Here is a 16362-nt window from a genome sequence, read left to right on the forward strand (position 1 = left end):
AGGCTGCCTTAGTGGCAGCAGCTCCTGCGGTCTTCTGTGGACGCGCTTTTGGGCACCAGTTGGATTTCTGGTCCTTGGCTGAGTTAGCGGACGAGGCCGAGGGCTTAGAGGACAACCAGTTGGAGGAACGAAAGGAGCGAAACCTCGACTGATTCCTACCCTGGGCAGGTTTCCTGGCTTTGGTTTGTGGCATGGAAGTACTCTTCCCGCCAGTTGCTTCCTTAATAATTTCATCCAGCTGTTCTCCGAACAGCCGGGACCCAGCAAAAGGGAGCCCAGCAACGTACTTCTTTGAAGAAGCATCTGCCTTCCACTCTCGAAGCCACAAGATTCTGCGGATAGCGAGGGAATTAGCCGAAGCCACCGCAGTGCGGTGAGAAGCCTCCAGCATGGCTGACATGGCATAGGATGAAAAGGCCGAAGCTTGGGAAGTTAAGGCATCCATTTCGGGCATAGATTCCCTGGTGAGGGAATGCATCTCCTCTAGAGAAGCAGAGATGGCTTTGAGAGTCCACACTGCTGCAAAAGTCGGAGAAAACGCGGCCCCCTCCGCTTCATACACGGATTTGGCCAGAAGGTCAATCTGGCGGTCAGTGGAATCCTTAAGGGAAGTGCCATCAGCCACCGACACAACGGTCCGGGCTGCGAGCCTAGACACCGGAGGGTCTACCTTTGGGGAGTGAGCCCACTCCTTGACCACCTCAGGTGGAAAGGTAAAACGGTCATCAGAACCACGCTTTGGGAAGCGTTTGTCAGGACAGGTCCTGGGTTTGGTCACAGCGGCCTGAAAACTGGAGTGGTTAAAGAACACACTCTTTGCTTTCTTAGGCAAGGTAAACTGGTGCTTTTCTGCCAGAGAGGGTTGCTCCTCTGATACTGGCAGATTGAGATCCAGTACAGAATTAATAGAAGCAATCAAGTCACTAAGATCTGAGTCACTTTCGGACAGATCAATGGGGTACATGGAGTTAGCCTCCGAGCCCCCTGTAAAGGCATCCTCCTGATCCTGCGAGTCAGCTCTGGAATCAGAGCCACGGGAGGAGGAGGGAGAGGGAACCCTGCGTCTCTTCTCAGGAGGACGGGGTCTGGGCCCTGATGATGAATCCTCTGTGAGCTCCGGTCCTGAGGGACCCCTAGCAGCAGAAGCACCCTGTGAAGGGGGCTGATGCATATTCATCAACGTCCTGGACAGAAGTCCCATGGACTCAGCAAAAGACTGGGAGATAGACCTAGAAAAGGATTCTACCCAAGCCGGGGGTTCAGCCACAGGAGCAGGAGCAGCCTGAGAAACCACTGGGGATGAGACTCCAGGCTGTGGCACCGCCAAGTTAGAGCAGGCATCACAATGTGGAAAGGTGCTCGGTTCAGGCAGCAGGAGCTTACATGCAGCGCATACAGCATAAAGCTTTGGGGCCTTGCTCCTTGTGTGAGACATGCTGCTGGAGTGGGGGCTCTGCCAGAGAATGACCCCCAAAGAGTATATACAGAGGTCCACAACCGGAGACCAGTTGTGGCTTACCAGACCGCTGGAGCGGTGTTGTGTGCCCTCCAGATCCCGAAGCCCGGACCCCCAAGCACAGCACCTCAGCAGGGATGCTGCAAACCAGCGCTGCAATGACTGATCGCAGAGAGAACGCTGAAAAAATGGCCGCCGGAGCGAAGAGAGGGTGCGGGACTTGCTTGACGAGCGGGATCTGGAGGGCCATTGAGACCTACTGGGGAGGGGACACACACTGCAGTGGGGAGTGTCCCTTCCCTGTACAGAACGGCCGCCGGGAGGAGCCGAGCCTGTCCCTCTGCATGAGTGACATGCGAGGGCAGTGAAACAGAAACTAGGCCTCCGGCGAAGCCGGGGCCTAAATTTGAGCAGCGCGGCCGACGCGCAGGAACCATCGGCGCGGTTCTCAGGCGACAGCTAGAGAACCCGCCGGAAATGTCAGTAAACATAATAAGCACACTCTGCCCCAACAATAAAGTACAGGGACCCCGAAATATAAACGTCTCAGGTACTTAGCTTCTGAGACGCAGGGCCAGGTCCCTGGGGATGAGCGCTCCGTTCCAGCAGGGTCCTGAAGGGCTGCGGATGGAGACCGGTCTCCTGCCAAGCATGGAGACCGTGCTGGCTCCCACTTCAAGCCAGAGCCCAGGAGGGATGGTGAAGGAGCACGGCATGTAAGGCTCCAGCCTAAGAATCAACCTTACAACACCGCCGACACAGTGGGGTGAGAAGGGACATGCCGGGGGTCCAGATGTGGACCCCACTCTTCAATCTCGTTCCAAAAGGAAAAAATCATATGAGAATGCATGTGTGGATGTATGCCTCCTGAACACAAAGCGATAAACTGGCTGGGTCTGCTCACCAGGGGGTGTATAAGCTCAGGGGGAGGAGCTACACTTTTAAGTGTAGTACTTTGTGTGTCCGCCAGAGATAGAAGCTAAACACCCATGGTCTGGGTCTCCCATAGGAACGATAAAGAAATACAAGCAGAGTTTTAGCAAATTGTGCATATTGATAATAGAAACATACTGCTCAAAGGTACACTTCCCTTATTACATTAGTCCACAAGGGCTTTGTGTATAAGGCAGTGCACTGGTTCGTTTATTATAAAATAAAGAAAAAAATAAAACGAGCACACTATACTTACCAAGTCACCGGCACGGCTGCAACTACTCCCGCGGCTGCTCATTCTTCTTCTCGGGCCGCTCATTAGACTTATGCATATTCACTTCTTCGCCCGCCTACCAGGATCTGTGATTGGTTGCACTCAGACAGCGCCCCCAGCAAGTGTGATAGCCTGTCTAATGATTTCAATCACAGGCACTGTCTGCGGGTCTATAGCTCTATAGCATACAGTAAAAATAAATAAATTAAAAAATTGTCGGAGGCTACCCCATATTATGCTACCCAGCACAAAGCCACGGCTACAGGCTGCAGCCCCTAATCGTGTGTTTACTTTGGCTGCGTATCAAAATAGTAGGAACTGCATGCGGCTTTTTTTTTAATTCTTGAAATAAATCATTAGAAAAAAATTGCATGCGGTCTCCCCATTTTGATGCCCAGCCAAGATAAAGCCAGACAGCTGAGGGCTGGGATGTCCCATGCTTATTGCTTCCCCCCGCCTAAATATATCCGCCTGCAGCTGCTCAGGATTGTCGCATCCATTAGATCCAACAACCTCAGCACTTTACCCTGCTCTTCCTGATTGCCCTGGTGCGGTGGCACTGCGCTGGTGAATTGGTAAGTAAAAAGCGCTTTCTCCTTCCTACTCCTTTGCGCCGGATTCTGGTTCCCATAGATGATATGGGGTCCGTCATCTGGCCAGATACTAGGGATCAATCCCCCGCTAACCCTGAGATGGCAAGTGATTGATTTGCGAGTCCTCCCATCACTAGTGAGAAACGCAGGAAGAACACGCAAAAATAATGAACATGCTGCAGTTTGTCAGAAGTTTGTGACAGACAAACTGCAGACAAAAAAACTGCCACGTGTGCACAGCAAATCTGAATTCTTATAGACTTTGCTGTGAAGTCAAAAGTTAGAACTTTCGGTCAACAAAACTGCACCAAAAAAAACAAAAAGAATGGAAACATATAGCCAAGAGTTTTGTGTTTTACATATTGTTCAGTACATAACAGAATGTCAGAAGTATCAAAGAATAAAAGTCATTAGTAGTGATGAGCGAGCACTACCATGGTCTGGTACTTGAGTTCTCCATTGACTTCCATTATATTCAGTAAATAAGTCAAGGCCATCCAATCGTCCACCTGCTGGTTAGAAGTACTGAGCACCCCAGCATGGTAGTGCTCACTCATCATTAGTATAATTGTCACATTTCTGCTCCATGTTTAATGGATCTTATGTTTCTACCAGATTGGAAGAGCAGGGAGACTGGGTCACCGAGGAACTGCTCTCACATTTATCAATAATAACAACAAGAACCTTTTCTGGGATCTGGTGAAGAGAGTGCAGCCAACAGGATCACTGCTCCCCCCGCAGCTGCTGAACTCCCCGTATGTGCAGGAGCAAAAGCGGCGCGAGCAAAGGAAGCATCCTCGCCAGAACAAGGTGGTCACCGGAGACCAGATCCTGGATCTCATCCGAAAACATGACAAGAAGAAGCCACACAAGTGACCACACTACCCAGAACTCTGCCATCTTCGGAACAGCCATTAGTTTTCTATTCTTCATCTTGGGAAACGTTTTCTTTTCTCAGGAAGTAAATATTCTCTCATTATTGAGAGCCCTAGACTTTTGTTATTGCCTTATGTGAAAAGTTGTTGATGTATAATTAAAATTAAAATAATACAGTAACTAAGGGGGTTGGCACTTCATATTCATACTTGTAATATGTTCACGTTATGGAAATTATAGGGAGTCTGTCACCTGAAAACACAACCTAAGCGCAGAGTCATGTGGAAGAGGTAGCCCCTATAAAAATCACAGTTTTGCTGTATTAGGCTAAGGACACACTGGCATTTAGCATCTGATGTGAATGCATTGGATGCGTTATGCTAATGACCCCCGACTCCCTATCTACTGCGAGTGTAAAGCTGGTGTCACACATAACGACAACGACGTCGCTGCAACGTCACCATATTCTGTGACGTAGCAGCGACCATAGATGATCGTTAGTAAGCTGTCAAACATGTTATAAAAAGCAGCGACGGAGCAGCGATCATAGCGACGTCGACGGTCGTTGTGTGGTTTCAGACGTAGCGTAGCGTCGCTGCTGCGGTGTCAAACACAAGGATTATCAGCTTATCAGCATGGCGCAGCGGGATAGCAGTGATCAAAAAATGACCTGGAGCATTCAGGAGCGAGCAACGATTTCGCAGCAGGGGTCTGATCGTTGTTATGTGTCACACACAGCGACGTCGCTGTTGAGGTCGCTGCAACGTCACAGAATATGGTGAGGTTGCAGCGACGTCGTTGTCGTTATGTGTGACACCAGCTTAAGCAGAGTGTCATTATACTAACCCTATATCTGCAGGTTACTATTGGTATCGGACCTAAGAAGTTCGCTTTAAGACACTTATTAGATTAGACGCATTAGATAAATGTCGGCTGAACCCGGGTTTATCTGATTAGTAACTATGGGGAACATCTGACTCTCCATGGATGGCACATGCCAGATTGTAGCATGCCTCATGCTTTGTCCTTGTGAGAGATGAGCTTGTTGTGTGAGAAGTCTACCAGCGGTTTGTCTTTCTTTCTCCATTGAAAAAAAAAAAAAAAAGTCTGACCGCAGATAATAATAATTTTATTAATTTATATAGCGCTATTAATTCCACAGCGCTTTACATACATTGGCAACACTGTCCCCATTGGGGCTCACAATCTAGAGTCCCTATCTGTATGTCTTTGGAGTGTGGGAGGAAACCCACGCAAACACGGGGAGAACATACAAACTCCTTACAGATGGTGTCCTTGGTGAGATTTGAACCCAGGACCCCAGCGCTGCAAGACTGCAATGCTAACCACTAAGCCACCGTGCCGCCCAAATATGCAAGTTTTTGGGAAAATTGGATTAGCTGCCTGTTAATAATATGGACATGTATGGAACCCTTTACATAAGTTGTCTTCAAATTCACTGAGGGGCAGGGAGAATGTTAGGAGAATGTTAACAAATTTGGAAAAGGTCAGTTTGACATATCTGCGTTTGATGTCTTGAGTAGGGACTGGCCGTGAGTCTCCAGACTCAGACTCCAAGCATCATATTCAGATAAGACCCCACAGCCTGTCTATATACAGCAGACCATGAAGCACAGATGTGTGAATCCGGCCATCATTAGATAAGCTGGTCGTTCACCCTCTCTCCTATACACAGAAGCACCAAGCGCAGCTAAGTTCACATGTCCAGATATCATCATTTCGAAACGGATCCAGTAACAAAACAAACTGATCCACTTTAAATGGAAGAAAAGGGGTGACGATATAACAGATCAATTTTCCAGGCTTCACTGTTGAAAAAAAGAACAGATCCAGTTGCAATGTGTGTCCAGTGTTCTCCATGTGAGAGTCGCTCACAGTCCTCTGACAGTGGGTTATGTCCGGGCCGAACAAGTGGATCAGGTGTTTAAATTCAGCAGATCTAATCCTCCTTTTCCCCAACATCATCTGATTGGGGGAAGAGATTTGAAATGCCCCCATACACATTAGATGTTAGAGTCCTGCTGAAATTTGCAGGGTTGAAGGCATTTAATCCAAAATATATGGGGCATTTAGTCAAAATGTGTGTATATATATATATATATATATATATATATATATATATATATATATATATATATATATATATATATATATATATATATATATGTATGTATGTATATGTATGTATGTATGTATGTATGTGTGTGTGTGTGTGTGTGTGTGTATATATACACACACACTGGTATATACATACCTCCCAACCGTCCCGGATATAGCGGGACAGCGCCGATTTTATACTCCAGTCCCGTTCTCACGCCCGGCAGCTCTGTAATCCCGCAGTGCAGTGAGAGGCAGCTGCCAAGCCCCCGCACTCTGCCGACCACGCCCCCTCCGGATGCAGGCCACAATCTCTGGATGCCTTCCATGGCATCTATGCTGTTGGGCACGCCCCTTTGCTATCGTCCACGCCCCCTTTGAATGCTGGACACATACACTCCTCGGGATGCCTTCCTTGTCCCCTCCTGCTGCTCGCTCTATGCTGGCCACGCCCCCTTTGCCTGCCTCTTCTGCCCAGGATCCTCACATGTGATCAGTTATCCACAACGGCTGTTTCGTTTGTTCTGCAACTGAGGTAAGAGCAGCAGCAGGAAGAGAGCAGTGTGAGTGCAGGAGGACAGTGCAGAGTGAGTGCAGGAGGACAGTGCAGAGTGAGTGCAGGAGGGGGGAGCAGTGTGCCTACAGGAGGGGGGAGCAGTTGTGAGTGCAGGAGGACAGTGCAGGAGGGGGGAGCAGTGTGCCTGCAGGAGGACAGTGAAGAGTGAGTGCAGGAGAACAGTGCAGTGTGAGTGCAGGAGGGGGAGCAGTGTGAGTGCACGAGGACAGTGCAGAGTGAGTGCAGGAGGTGGGAGCAGTGTGCCTGCAGGAGGACAATGCAGAGTGAGTGCAGAAGGGGGGAGCAGTGTGCCTGCAGGAGGACAGTGCAGAGTGAGTGCAGGAGGGGGGAGCAGTGTGCCTGCAGGAGGACAGTGCAGAGTGAGTGCAGGAGGACAGTGCAGAGTGAGTGCAGGAGGTGGGAGCAGTGTGCCTGCAGGAGGACAATGCAGAGTGAGTGCAGAAGGGGGGAGCAGTGTGCCTGCAGGAGGACAGTGCAGAGTGAGTGCAGGAGGGGGGAGCAGTGTGCCTGCAGGAGGACAGTGCAGAGTGAGTGCAGGAGGACAGTGTAGAGTGAGTGCAGGAGGTGGGAGCAGTGTGCATGCAGGAGGACAGTGCAGAGTGAGTGCAGGAGGGGGGAGCAGTGTGCCTGCAGGAGGACAGTGCAGAGTGAGTGCAGGAGGTGGGAGCAGTGTGCATGCAGGAGGACAGTGCAGAGTGAGTGCAGGAGGGGGGAGCAGTGTGCCTACAGGAGGGGGGAGCAGTTGTGAGTGCAGGAGGACAGTGCAGGAGGGGGGAGCAGTGTGCCTGCAGGAGGACAGTGAAGAGTGAGTGCAGGAGAACAGTGCAGTGTGAGTGCAGGAGGGGGAGCAGTGTGAGTGCACGAGGACAGTGCAGAGTGAGTGCAGGAGGTGGGAGCAGTGTGCCTGCAGGAGGACAATGCAGAGTGAGTGCAGAAGGGGGGAGCAGTGTGCCTGCAGGAGGACAGTGCAGAGTGAGTGCAGGAGGGGGGAGCAGTGTGCCTGCAGGAGGACAGTGCAGAGTGAGTGCAGGAGGACAGTGCAGAGTGAGTGCAGGAGGTGGGAGCAGTGTGCCTGCAGGAGGACAATGCAGAGTGAGTGCAGAAGGGGGGAGCAGTGTGCCTGCAGGAGGACAGTGCAGAGTGAGTGCAGGAGGGGGGAGCAGTGTGCCTGCAGGAGGACAGTGCAGAGTGAGTGCAGGAGGACAGTGCAGAGTGAGTGCAGGAGGTGGGAGCAGTGTGCATGCAGGAGGACAGTGCAGAGTGAGTGCAGGAGGGGGGAGCAGTGTGCCTGCAGGAGGACAGTGCAGAGTGAGTGCAGGAGGACAGTGCAGAGTGAGTGCAGGAGGTGGGAGCAGTGTGCCTGCAGGAGGACAATGCAGAGTGAGTGCAGAAGGGGGGAGCAGTGTGCCTGCAGGAGGACAGTGCAGAGTGAGTGCAGGAGGGGGGAGCAGTGTGCCTGCAGGAGGACAGTGCAGAGTGAGTGCAGAAGGGGGGAGCAGTGTGCCTGCAGGAGGACAGTGCAGAGTGAGTGCAGAAGGGGGGAGCAGTATGCCTGCAGGAGGACAGTGCAGAGTGAGTGCAGAAGGGGGGAGCAGTGTGCCTGCAGGAGGACAGTGCAGAGTGAGTGCAGAAGGGGGGAGCAGTGTGCCTGCAGGAGGACAGTGCAGAGTGAGTGCAGGAGGGGGGAGCAGTGTGCCTGCAGGAGGACAGTGCAGAGGGAGTGCAGGAGGACAGTGCAGAGTGAGTGCAGGAGGTGAGAGCAGTGTGCATGCAGGAGGACAGTGCAGAGTGAGTGCAGGAGGGGGGAGCAGTGTGCCTGCAGGAGGACAGTGCAGAGTGAGTGCAGAAGGGGGGAGCAGTGTGCCTGCAGGAGGACAGTGCAGAGTGAGTGCAGGAGGGGGGAGCAGTGTGCCTGCAGGAGGACAATGCAGAGTGAGTGCAGGAGGAGGGAGCAGTGTGCCTGCAGGAGGACAGTGCAGAGTGAGTGCAGGAGGGGGGAGCAGGGGAGAGTCCAGCACTTGTGTCTTCTCAGGTCCCGCTGTACCTGCAATAGAAAAAGCAGAAACAGAGGGGACTCAGAGAAAGCAGCCAGAGGAGCCCTCAGTGCCCCCCCAGTGCTGCCATCCTGTGCCCTCAGTGCCCCCTAGTGCTGCCAGCCAGTACGCTCAGCACCCTCCCCCCAGTACTGCCAGCCTGTGCCCTCAGCGCTCCGCCGCAGTGCTGCCAGCTTATGCCCTCAGCGCCCCCCGCAGTGCTGCCAGCCTGTGCCCTCAGCGCCCCCCGCAGTGCTGCCAGCTTATGCCCTCAGCACCCTCCAGTGCTGCCAGCTTGGACCCTCAGCGTCTTCCAGCGCTGCCAGCCTGAGCCCTAAGCATCCGTAGGGCCAGTATGTATGCCCCACAGGCCACCACTGTCAGTATGTAGACTCCACAGGCCCTAGTAATGTGTATGCCCCCCCACTGACCCCAGTAATGTTTATGCCCCTAGTAATGTGTATGCCCCCCCCCCACGGACCCCAGTAATGTGTATGCCCCCCCCACTGACCCCAGTAATGTGTATGCCACCCGAGTAACATGGATGCCCCCAGTGATGTCTATGCACCCGCAGTAATGTGTATACCCCCTAGTGACCCCAGTGACATATATGCCCCACCCAGTGCTATCTATGCCCCCTGTGCTGTATTTGCCCCCAGCCATCACGCAGTGCGGCCTGCACAGCCACATACCCTAGAGGAGCTGGACGAAGACAAGTGGGGGAGATGAGTAAGGCTGCTGCCGGCTTCCCCATATTAATACCTCTAATGGGTCTGTGTGTATGATGTGTGTATGACTGTGTGTAGATTTACGTCTGTTTATGTGAATTTTGTGAATTTTTCTTCAAATATATGTGTGTACTAGCTGTACTATCGTCGGTCGGTCTCTCTCTCTGTCGGTCGGTCTCCCCCCTCTCTCATAGTCACAGCTCACTGACGTCTCACTGCACGACGTTCACACTGCTCCGGCGGCTTTTCCTCTTTTGAAAATACCGGCCGCTCATTATTCCATCTCGTATTCACTGCTTCCCCTGCCCACAGGCGCCTATGATTGGTTACAGTCAGACACGCCCCCACGCTGAGTGACAGCTGTCTCACTGCAACCAATTACAGTCGCCGGTGGGCAGGTCTATATTGTGGAGTAAAATAAATAAATAATTAAAAAAAACGACGTGCGGTCCCACCTTCAATTTTGATACCAGCCAGGGTAAAGCCACACGGCTGAAGGCTAGAATTCTCAGGATGGGGAGCTCCACGTTATGGGGAGACCCCCACCCTAACAATAGCCAACAGCCGCGCGGAATTGCCGAATCCATTAGAAGCGCCAGTCCCGAGACTCTACCCGGCTCATCCCGAATTGACCTGGTGCGATGGCAATCGGGGTAATAAGGAGTTAATGGCAGCCCATAGCTGCCACTAAGTCCTAGGTTAATCATGGCAGGCGTCTCCCCGAGATTCCTTCCATGATTAACCTGTAAGTTAAAGAAAATAAACACACACACCTAAAAAATCCTTTAGTTGGAGTAAAAGACAAAAAAACCACCCTCTTTCACCACTTTATTAATCCCCAAATACCCCTCCAGGTCCGACGTAATCCACATGAGGTTCCGCGACGCATCCAGCTCTGCTACATGAAGCTGACAGGAGCGGTCACAGCCAGACCGCTCTCTATCAGCTCCATGCAGCAACTGAAGTGAGCCGCACGATCAGCGATAACGTCACTCAGGTTACCCGCGGCCACCGCTGGATCCTCCAACTGTTACAGCAAGTTGCCCGAGTGACTGAAGTGAGCAGTGATGACATTACAGGTGAGTTGCGGTCTCAGATGGAGGACTCCAGCTAGCCGTGGGTAACCTTAGTGACGTCACCGCTGATCATGCTGCTCACTTCAGTCACTCGGGATTTGCAGTCACCGGTGAGTCCTTCACGGGTGACCGCTAACCAGCACGCGACAGACAGAGCCGCGGGGTGACAATGAAGTCGGGTGAAGTTCATCCGAGTTCATTCTCATCGCGCGACTCTGTGTCTGCTGTCAGCGGGCATGTAGCAGAGCTGAATTGACGGGGGAACGCACTGCCAAAAATGCATCCAAAACGCATGAAAAATGCATCCAAAATGAATGCATTTTGGATGCATTTTTTTTTACAAACACAGTGTTTACATTTGTCCAGTCTGCCAGAGGGTGCCTTCTTTTCCGCACTGCGCACATACCAAGCTGAGGTCACACTGGCATATCACATGTGATGCGATATGCTAATGACCCTCGGCTCCTGCTGTGCTGTGAGCGTGAGCTATTACACTGTGATCTGATCCTGCAATCGGATCACAGCTGAGGAGGAGAGGGAGGGATAAAGGATGTCAGGCGTTCAGTTGGGATGAGCCCTGGGCCACGCTGTCTTTTTAAAAGCGACTGGATCAGCGGACGACAGCACCCACTGACCCCTGTGTCTCCACAATTGGAACAATCAGAACAGTAAGGGGCACTTTGCACACTACGACATCGCACGTGCGATGTCGGAGGGGTCAAATCGAAAGTGACGCACATCCGGCATCGCACTCGACATCGTAGTATGTAAATCCTAGATGATACGATTAACGAGCGCAAAATCGTCGTAATCGTATCATCGGTGTAGTGTCTAGGAAATTCATAATTACGTTGCAGCGACAGGTCCGATGTTGTTCCTCGTTCCTGCGGCAGCACACATCGCTGTGTATGAAGCCGCAGGAGCGAGGAACATCTCCTACCTGCCTCCACCGGCTATGCGGAAGGAAGGAGGTGGGCGGGATGTTTACGTCCCGCTCCTATTGGTCGCCTGCCGTGTGACGTCGCAGTGACGCCGCACAACCCGCCCCCTTAGGAAGGAGGCGGTTCGCCGGCCAGTGCGACGTCGCAGGGCGGGTGAGTGCATGTGAAGCTGCCGTAGCGATAATGTTCGCTACGGCAGCTTTCACATGATATCGCACCTGCGACGGGGGCGGGGACTATCGCGCACGGCATCGCAATCATCGGCTTGTGATGTCGTAGTGTGCAAAGTGCCCCTTAGTCGCCCGAATTCACGAATTCCTCCCATTAACCAAAAGCACAGTATTACAGATATTTTATCTAATAGAGCGGATCTGTCATGAAGCCTGCAGTTTTGTACATGGGGCAGATTTAGGGGACAGATCTGCTTTAAAACAGAATTTTGTGGTCTAAAATATTCTAGTTTAAAAGTAACACTGCCAACTTTGCATTTATATTTTAATTTACTACTTAGAAATAAATCTATGTATATTTTTTTAATTATTGTTTCTAAAGCAATGATTGTCACTGCTGACTGGGTGTGGTTAGAGGCGTGGTCATGGGCGTGGCCTAAAAACGTGCCCATTCTTTTAAAGTTGGGAGGTATGTATATATGCATACATACAATGCTATACATATGCATTATTTTTGAAATGTCATCTTCTTTTGTTAGGATGTTAGATGGGTTAAACGTTTTGCAGCAATTTGAGAATCTGATAATAGCCCGGGGGAGGGGTATTCATAATTATCTCCTCCACCTGTTAGAATTAGCATAAGTATTATACCATCGATTTGCTTTTTCACTTGCAGGACCTGTGTGAGGTCATACCCATGTGACCAGAAGGAGCGGGGCCTCAGCCAACAAAACTGATACCAGGAAGCAACTTTTGTTTGCCGAGACCCCACCCCTTCTGGTCACAGTCGTATGACCTCACACAGGTCCTGCAAGTCAAAAATTAATCGACTGTATAATACTTATGCTAATTCTAACAGAATGAGGGGATAACTCTGAATATCCCCCAGATATTATCTGATCCTCAGCTGCTGTCACTCAAGAAGCTGCTGATTTTATAAACTTTACTTTCTTGGATTTCAAAACCTAAACATCCGAGCTGACCACTACAGGTGTGTAGAGAATCAGCCTGATAGTGCCAGTATAGCACTGGCTTTAGGTTATATACGAAAATCCTGATAATTGGTTCCCTTTAATGAAACAAAAATCTTCATGGGAGTGCTTCTTTAATTGGTCAGATCCACAAGTTATCATGGGACAAGCCCTTTAAGTTGACATCCAGGAGCCTTCCAACCGCAGAGAGTGGTGCATGGATGTACCCCATCAGGCAGTAATCTTTCAATTTCAGCCATGTACTCTGTAGTACATACACCTCTGATTTCTTCAATGTGGATTTTCTCAGTGTGAACATGGCCTAAGCTTAGCTACTTTTCTTACAAATTTCTGAGTATCAGATTGGATTCAGCACCAGAACACTTAGGCCGGCTTCTTACTTGCGATTAACTCGCACGAGTGCAATGCGAGAAATTCTCGTGTTGCACTCGTACACATGTTAATCAATGAGGCAGCGCCCATCTGCTATTTTTTTCACAGTCCAAATCGGACTGAGAAAAAATTGCAGCATGCTGCGTTTTGGTGAGTTTCTCGCGCGAGTCACTCCCATGCAAGTCTATGGGTGCGTGAAATTAAACGGATGTCACACGGACGGCGCACACACACCATCCTAGTGACATGCGTTTATAAATACATTTATCGCATGTTGCAGAAAACAGTGGAAATCAGTGAGGTCTGTCGATGTCGGTCAATCTCTGTCTCTCTCTGTCGGTCTATCCCTCTCCCCCCCTCTCTTACAAACCGATCCCCGATCACCGGCGCGACGCAGCACGGCTGTCACGCTGCTCCGGTGGCTTTTTCTTTTTTGAAAAAGCAAGCCGCTCATTATTCCATCTAGTATTCACTGCTTTCCCCGCCCACCGGCGCCTATGATTGGTTGCAGTTAGACATGCCCCCACGTTGAGTGACAGCTGTCTCACTGCAATCAATCACAGCCGCCGGTGGGCGGGTCTATATTGTGCAGTAAATTAAATAATTTAAAAAAACGGCATGCAGTTCCCCCCCATTTTCATACCAGCCAGGGTAAAGCCATACGGCTGGAGACTAGTATTGTCAGGATGGGGAGCCCCACGTTATGGGGAGCCCCCTACCCTAAAAATAGCCAGCAGCCGCCTGGAATTACCGCATCCATTAGATGCGACAGTCCCGGGACTGTACCCGGCTCATCCCGAATTGCCCTGGTGCGTTGGCAATCGGGGTAATAAAGAGTTAATGGCAGCAGCCCATAGCTGCCATTAAGTCCTAAGTTAATCATGGCAGGCGTCTCCCTGAGATACCTTCCATGATTAACCTGTAAGTTAAAGAAAATAAAGACATACACCCAAAAATCATTTATTTGAAATAAATGACAAAAAACCCACCCTCTTTCACCACTTTATTCAAGTCCCCAAATACCCCTCCAGGTCCGACGTAATCCACAGAGGTCCCGCGACGCATCCAGCTCTGCTACATCAGAAGCTAACAGAGAGCCGTCACAGACCAAGACCGCTCTCTGTGAGCTCCCCGCAGCGACTGAAGTGAGTCGCGCTGTCAGCAGTGCCGTCACTCAGGTTGCCCGCGGCCAGAGATCTCAGCGGGAGGACTTCTGCTGTGGCCGCGGGTAACCTCAGTGACGGCACCGCTGATAGCGCAGTTCACTTCAGTCACTCAGGAGATTTGCAGTCACCGGTGAGACCTTCACCGATGACTGAAAATCAGCCCACGACACACAGACAGAGCCGCGGGATAACAATTAGTCAGGTTAAGTTCATCCGACTTCATTCTGATCGCGCGGCTCTGTCTGTATCTGCTGTCAGCGGCCATGTAGCAGAGCTGAATGGCAGATGACATAGCTGCTGAGAATAAAAACGGATCCCATACGCATCAAACACTAATTGCACACGGACTACAATCAATTGAAAAATCACAGAATCGCATTGCTCTTTGCATCATAATGTGAACAGTAGTGATGTGTCGGTCGCGAACGATCCGACACAAAGATCTGGCTCCCTGCAGTGACCGACAGGAGCCGGATCACCAAAGTGAACCACTAAAAATCGCTAAACGGCTCTTTTCGCCGCTGAAACCCCGCCCACTTCGCGATCTAATTGATCCCTTGTAAGTGGGCGGGGTTTATCCGCGGGTGGGCGTGGTGTCAGCGGCGTCACTATAATCTTAAATATGTGTTCACCTGGGGTGAACACATATTTAATAAGGAGCCGAGAACGATCCGAATGAGCCGGCTCATTTTGGTGAGCGGAGACATGGGAACCGGATCACCAAAAAGAGCCGGACTGCCCATCACTAGTGAACAGAGCTCATGCTACTTTCTAGCATGAGACTCGAACCGATTTTACACGCACAAGTGTGATTCCAGCCTTAGGCTGAGGTCACACATCCAGTAATAAGCTGGTAGAACAGATCCTGCAGCAATACTTGGTCAAAATATCGGACCAAACTCAACTTTTTTGAACGTTTTTAAAAAAAATTGATTTAGCTGGATTCATGTTTTTTTTTTTTTTTTAACATTGTAGTCTATGGACAACGGATCCATGAACGCATTGCTATTTATCTTCCATTTCAAATTAAGGCCCCTTTTACACATCAGTTTTTTGCCATCAGTCACAATCCGTTTTCTCGACGGATCCTTCGCAGATTGTGGCTAAACTGATGCGACTGATCCATTTTTCGACGGATGCGACTAGCTGCTCAGTTAAAAAAACAATCCGTCACCGGATTCCGTCAGTTGACGGATTCTGACGGATGCTGTGCCCATAGGCTTCCATTCTACGAAACAACGGATGGCGACGGATCCATCGCTGTCCGTTTTTTCGACGTAAACAAAAAACGTTACTTTGGCCGTCGTCTCCATCCGGCGGACAAACATTTTTCAATGGATCCGTAGAACGATGGATGAAACGTGAGGCAATCTGTCGCTAATACAAGTCGATGAGAAAAAAACGGATCCAGCAGCATCAGTCGCCGGATCGTGTTTTTTCCAAAATTTGACGGATTGTGACTGATAGCAAAAAACTGATGTGTGAAAGGGGCGTAAAGGTGAAAAACCCCCCACGGATTCTTGATGAAAGAAAAACAGATGTATAAACAACAATCAATTAACGGATCCGTTCTCCACAGACTCCAGTGTTAGGCTAGGTTCACATTTCCGTTGTTTATTATCAGTCACAATCTGCCGCTCTGCTAAACAACGCAATCCGTTTGGCGGATTCCGTTGTTTCCCATAGACTTACATGAGCAGCGGATTGTGACTGATGCCTTTGCGTTGCATCTGCCGCCCGACTGATCAGTCGTGGAACGACTGACCGTCGGGCGGCAGGAACGCAACATGTAACGTTTTTTGAGCAGCGGAATCCTTTTGATTTCGCTGCGCATGCTCTCGGCTGCCGAACGATCAGCTGATCACCCGTAGCCACCTTCTGTGAGCCATCAACTGATCACCCGGCTTCTGTGAGCGATCAGCTGATCTCCCGGCGGCCGGCTATTGTGAACAATCAGCTGATCTCCCGGCGGCCGGCTAATGAAAGCGATCAGCTGATCTCCCGGCGGCCAGCTATTGTGAACGATCAGCTGATCTCCCGGCGGCCGGCTATTGTGA

General features: G+C 50.7%; 1 protein-coding gene across 1 annotated transcript in view; it reads left to right on the forward strand.

The window, feature by feature from the left end:
- DDX59 (DEAD-box helicase 59) overlaps positions 1 to 4301 on the forward strand; it is a 57160-nt gene extending 52859 nt beyond the window's left edge. Inside the window, exon 7 of the mRNA XM_075320952.1 lies at positions 3872 to 4301. Within this exon, the coding sequence (XP_075177067.1) occupies positions 3872 to 4132 (261 nt within the window). The 3' untranslated portion in view covers positions 4133 to 4301. The remainder of the gene's footprint in view (positions 1 to 3871) is intronic.
- The last annotated feature ends 12061 nt before the right edge of the window (positions 4302 to 16362 follow it).

The sequence above is a fragment of the Anomaloglossus baeobatrachus genome, chromosome 8 (assembly GCF_048569485.1).
Source record: "Anomaloglossus baeobatrachus isolate aAnoBae1 chromosome 8, aAnoBae1.hap1, whole genome shotgun sequence".
Classification (NCBI taxonomy): domain Eukaryota; kingdom Metazoa; phylum Chordata; class Amphibia; order Anura; family Aromobatidae; genus Anomaloglossus; species Anomaloglossus baeobatrachus.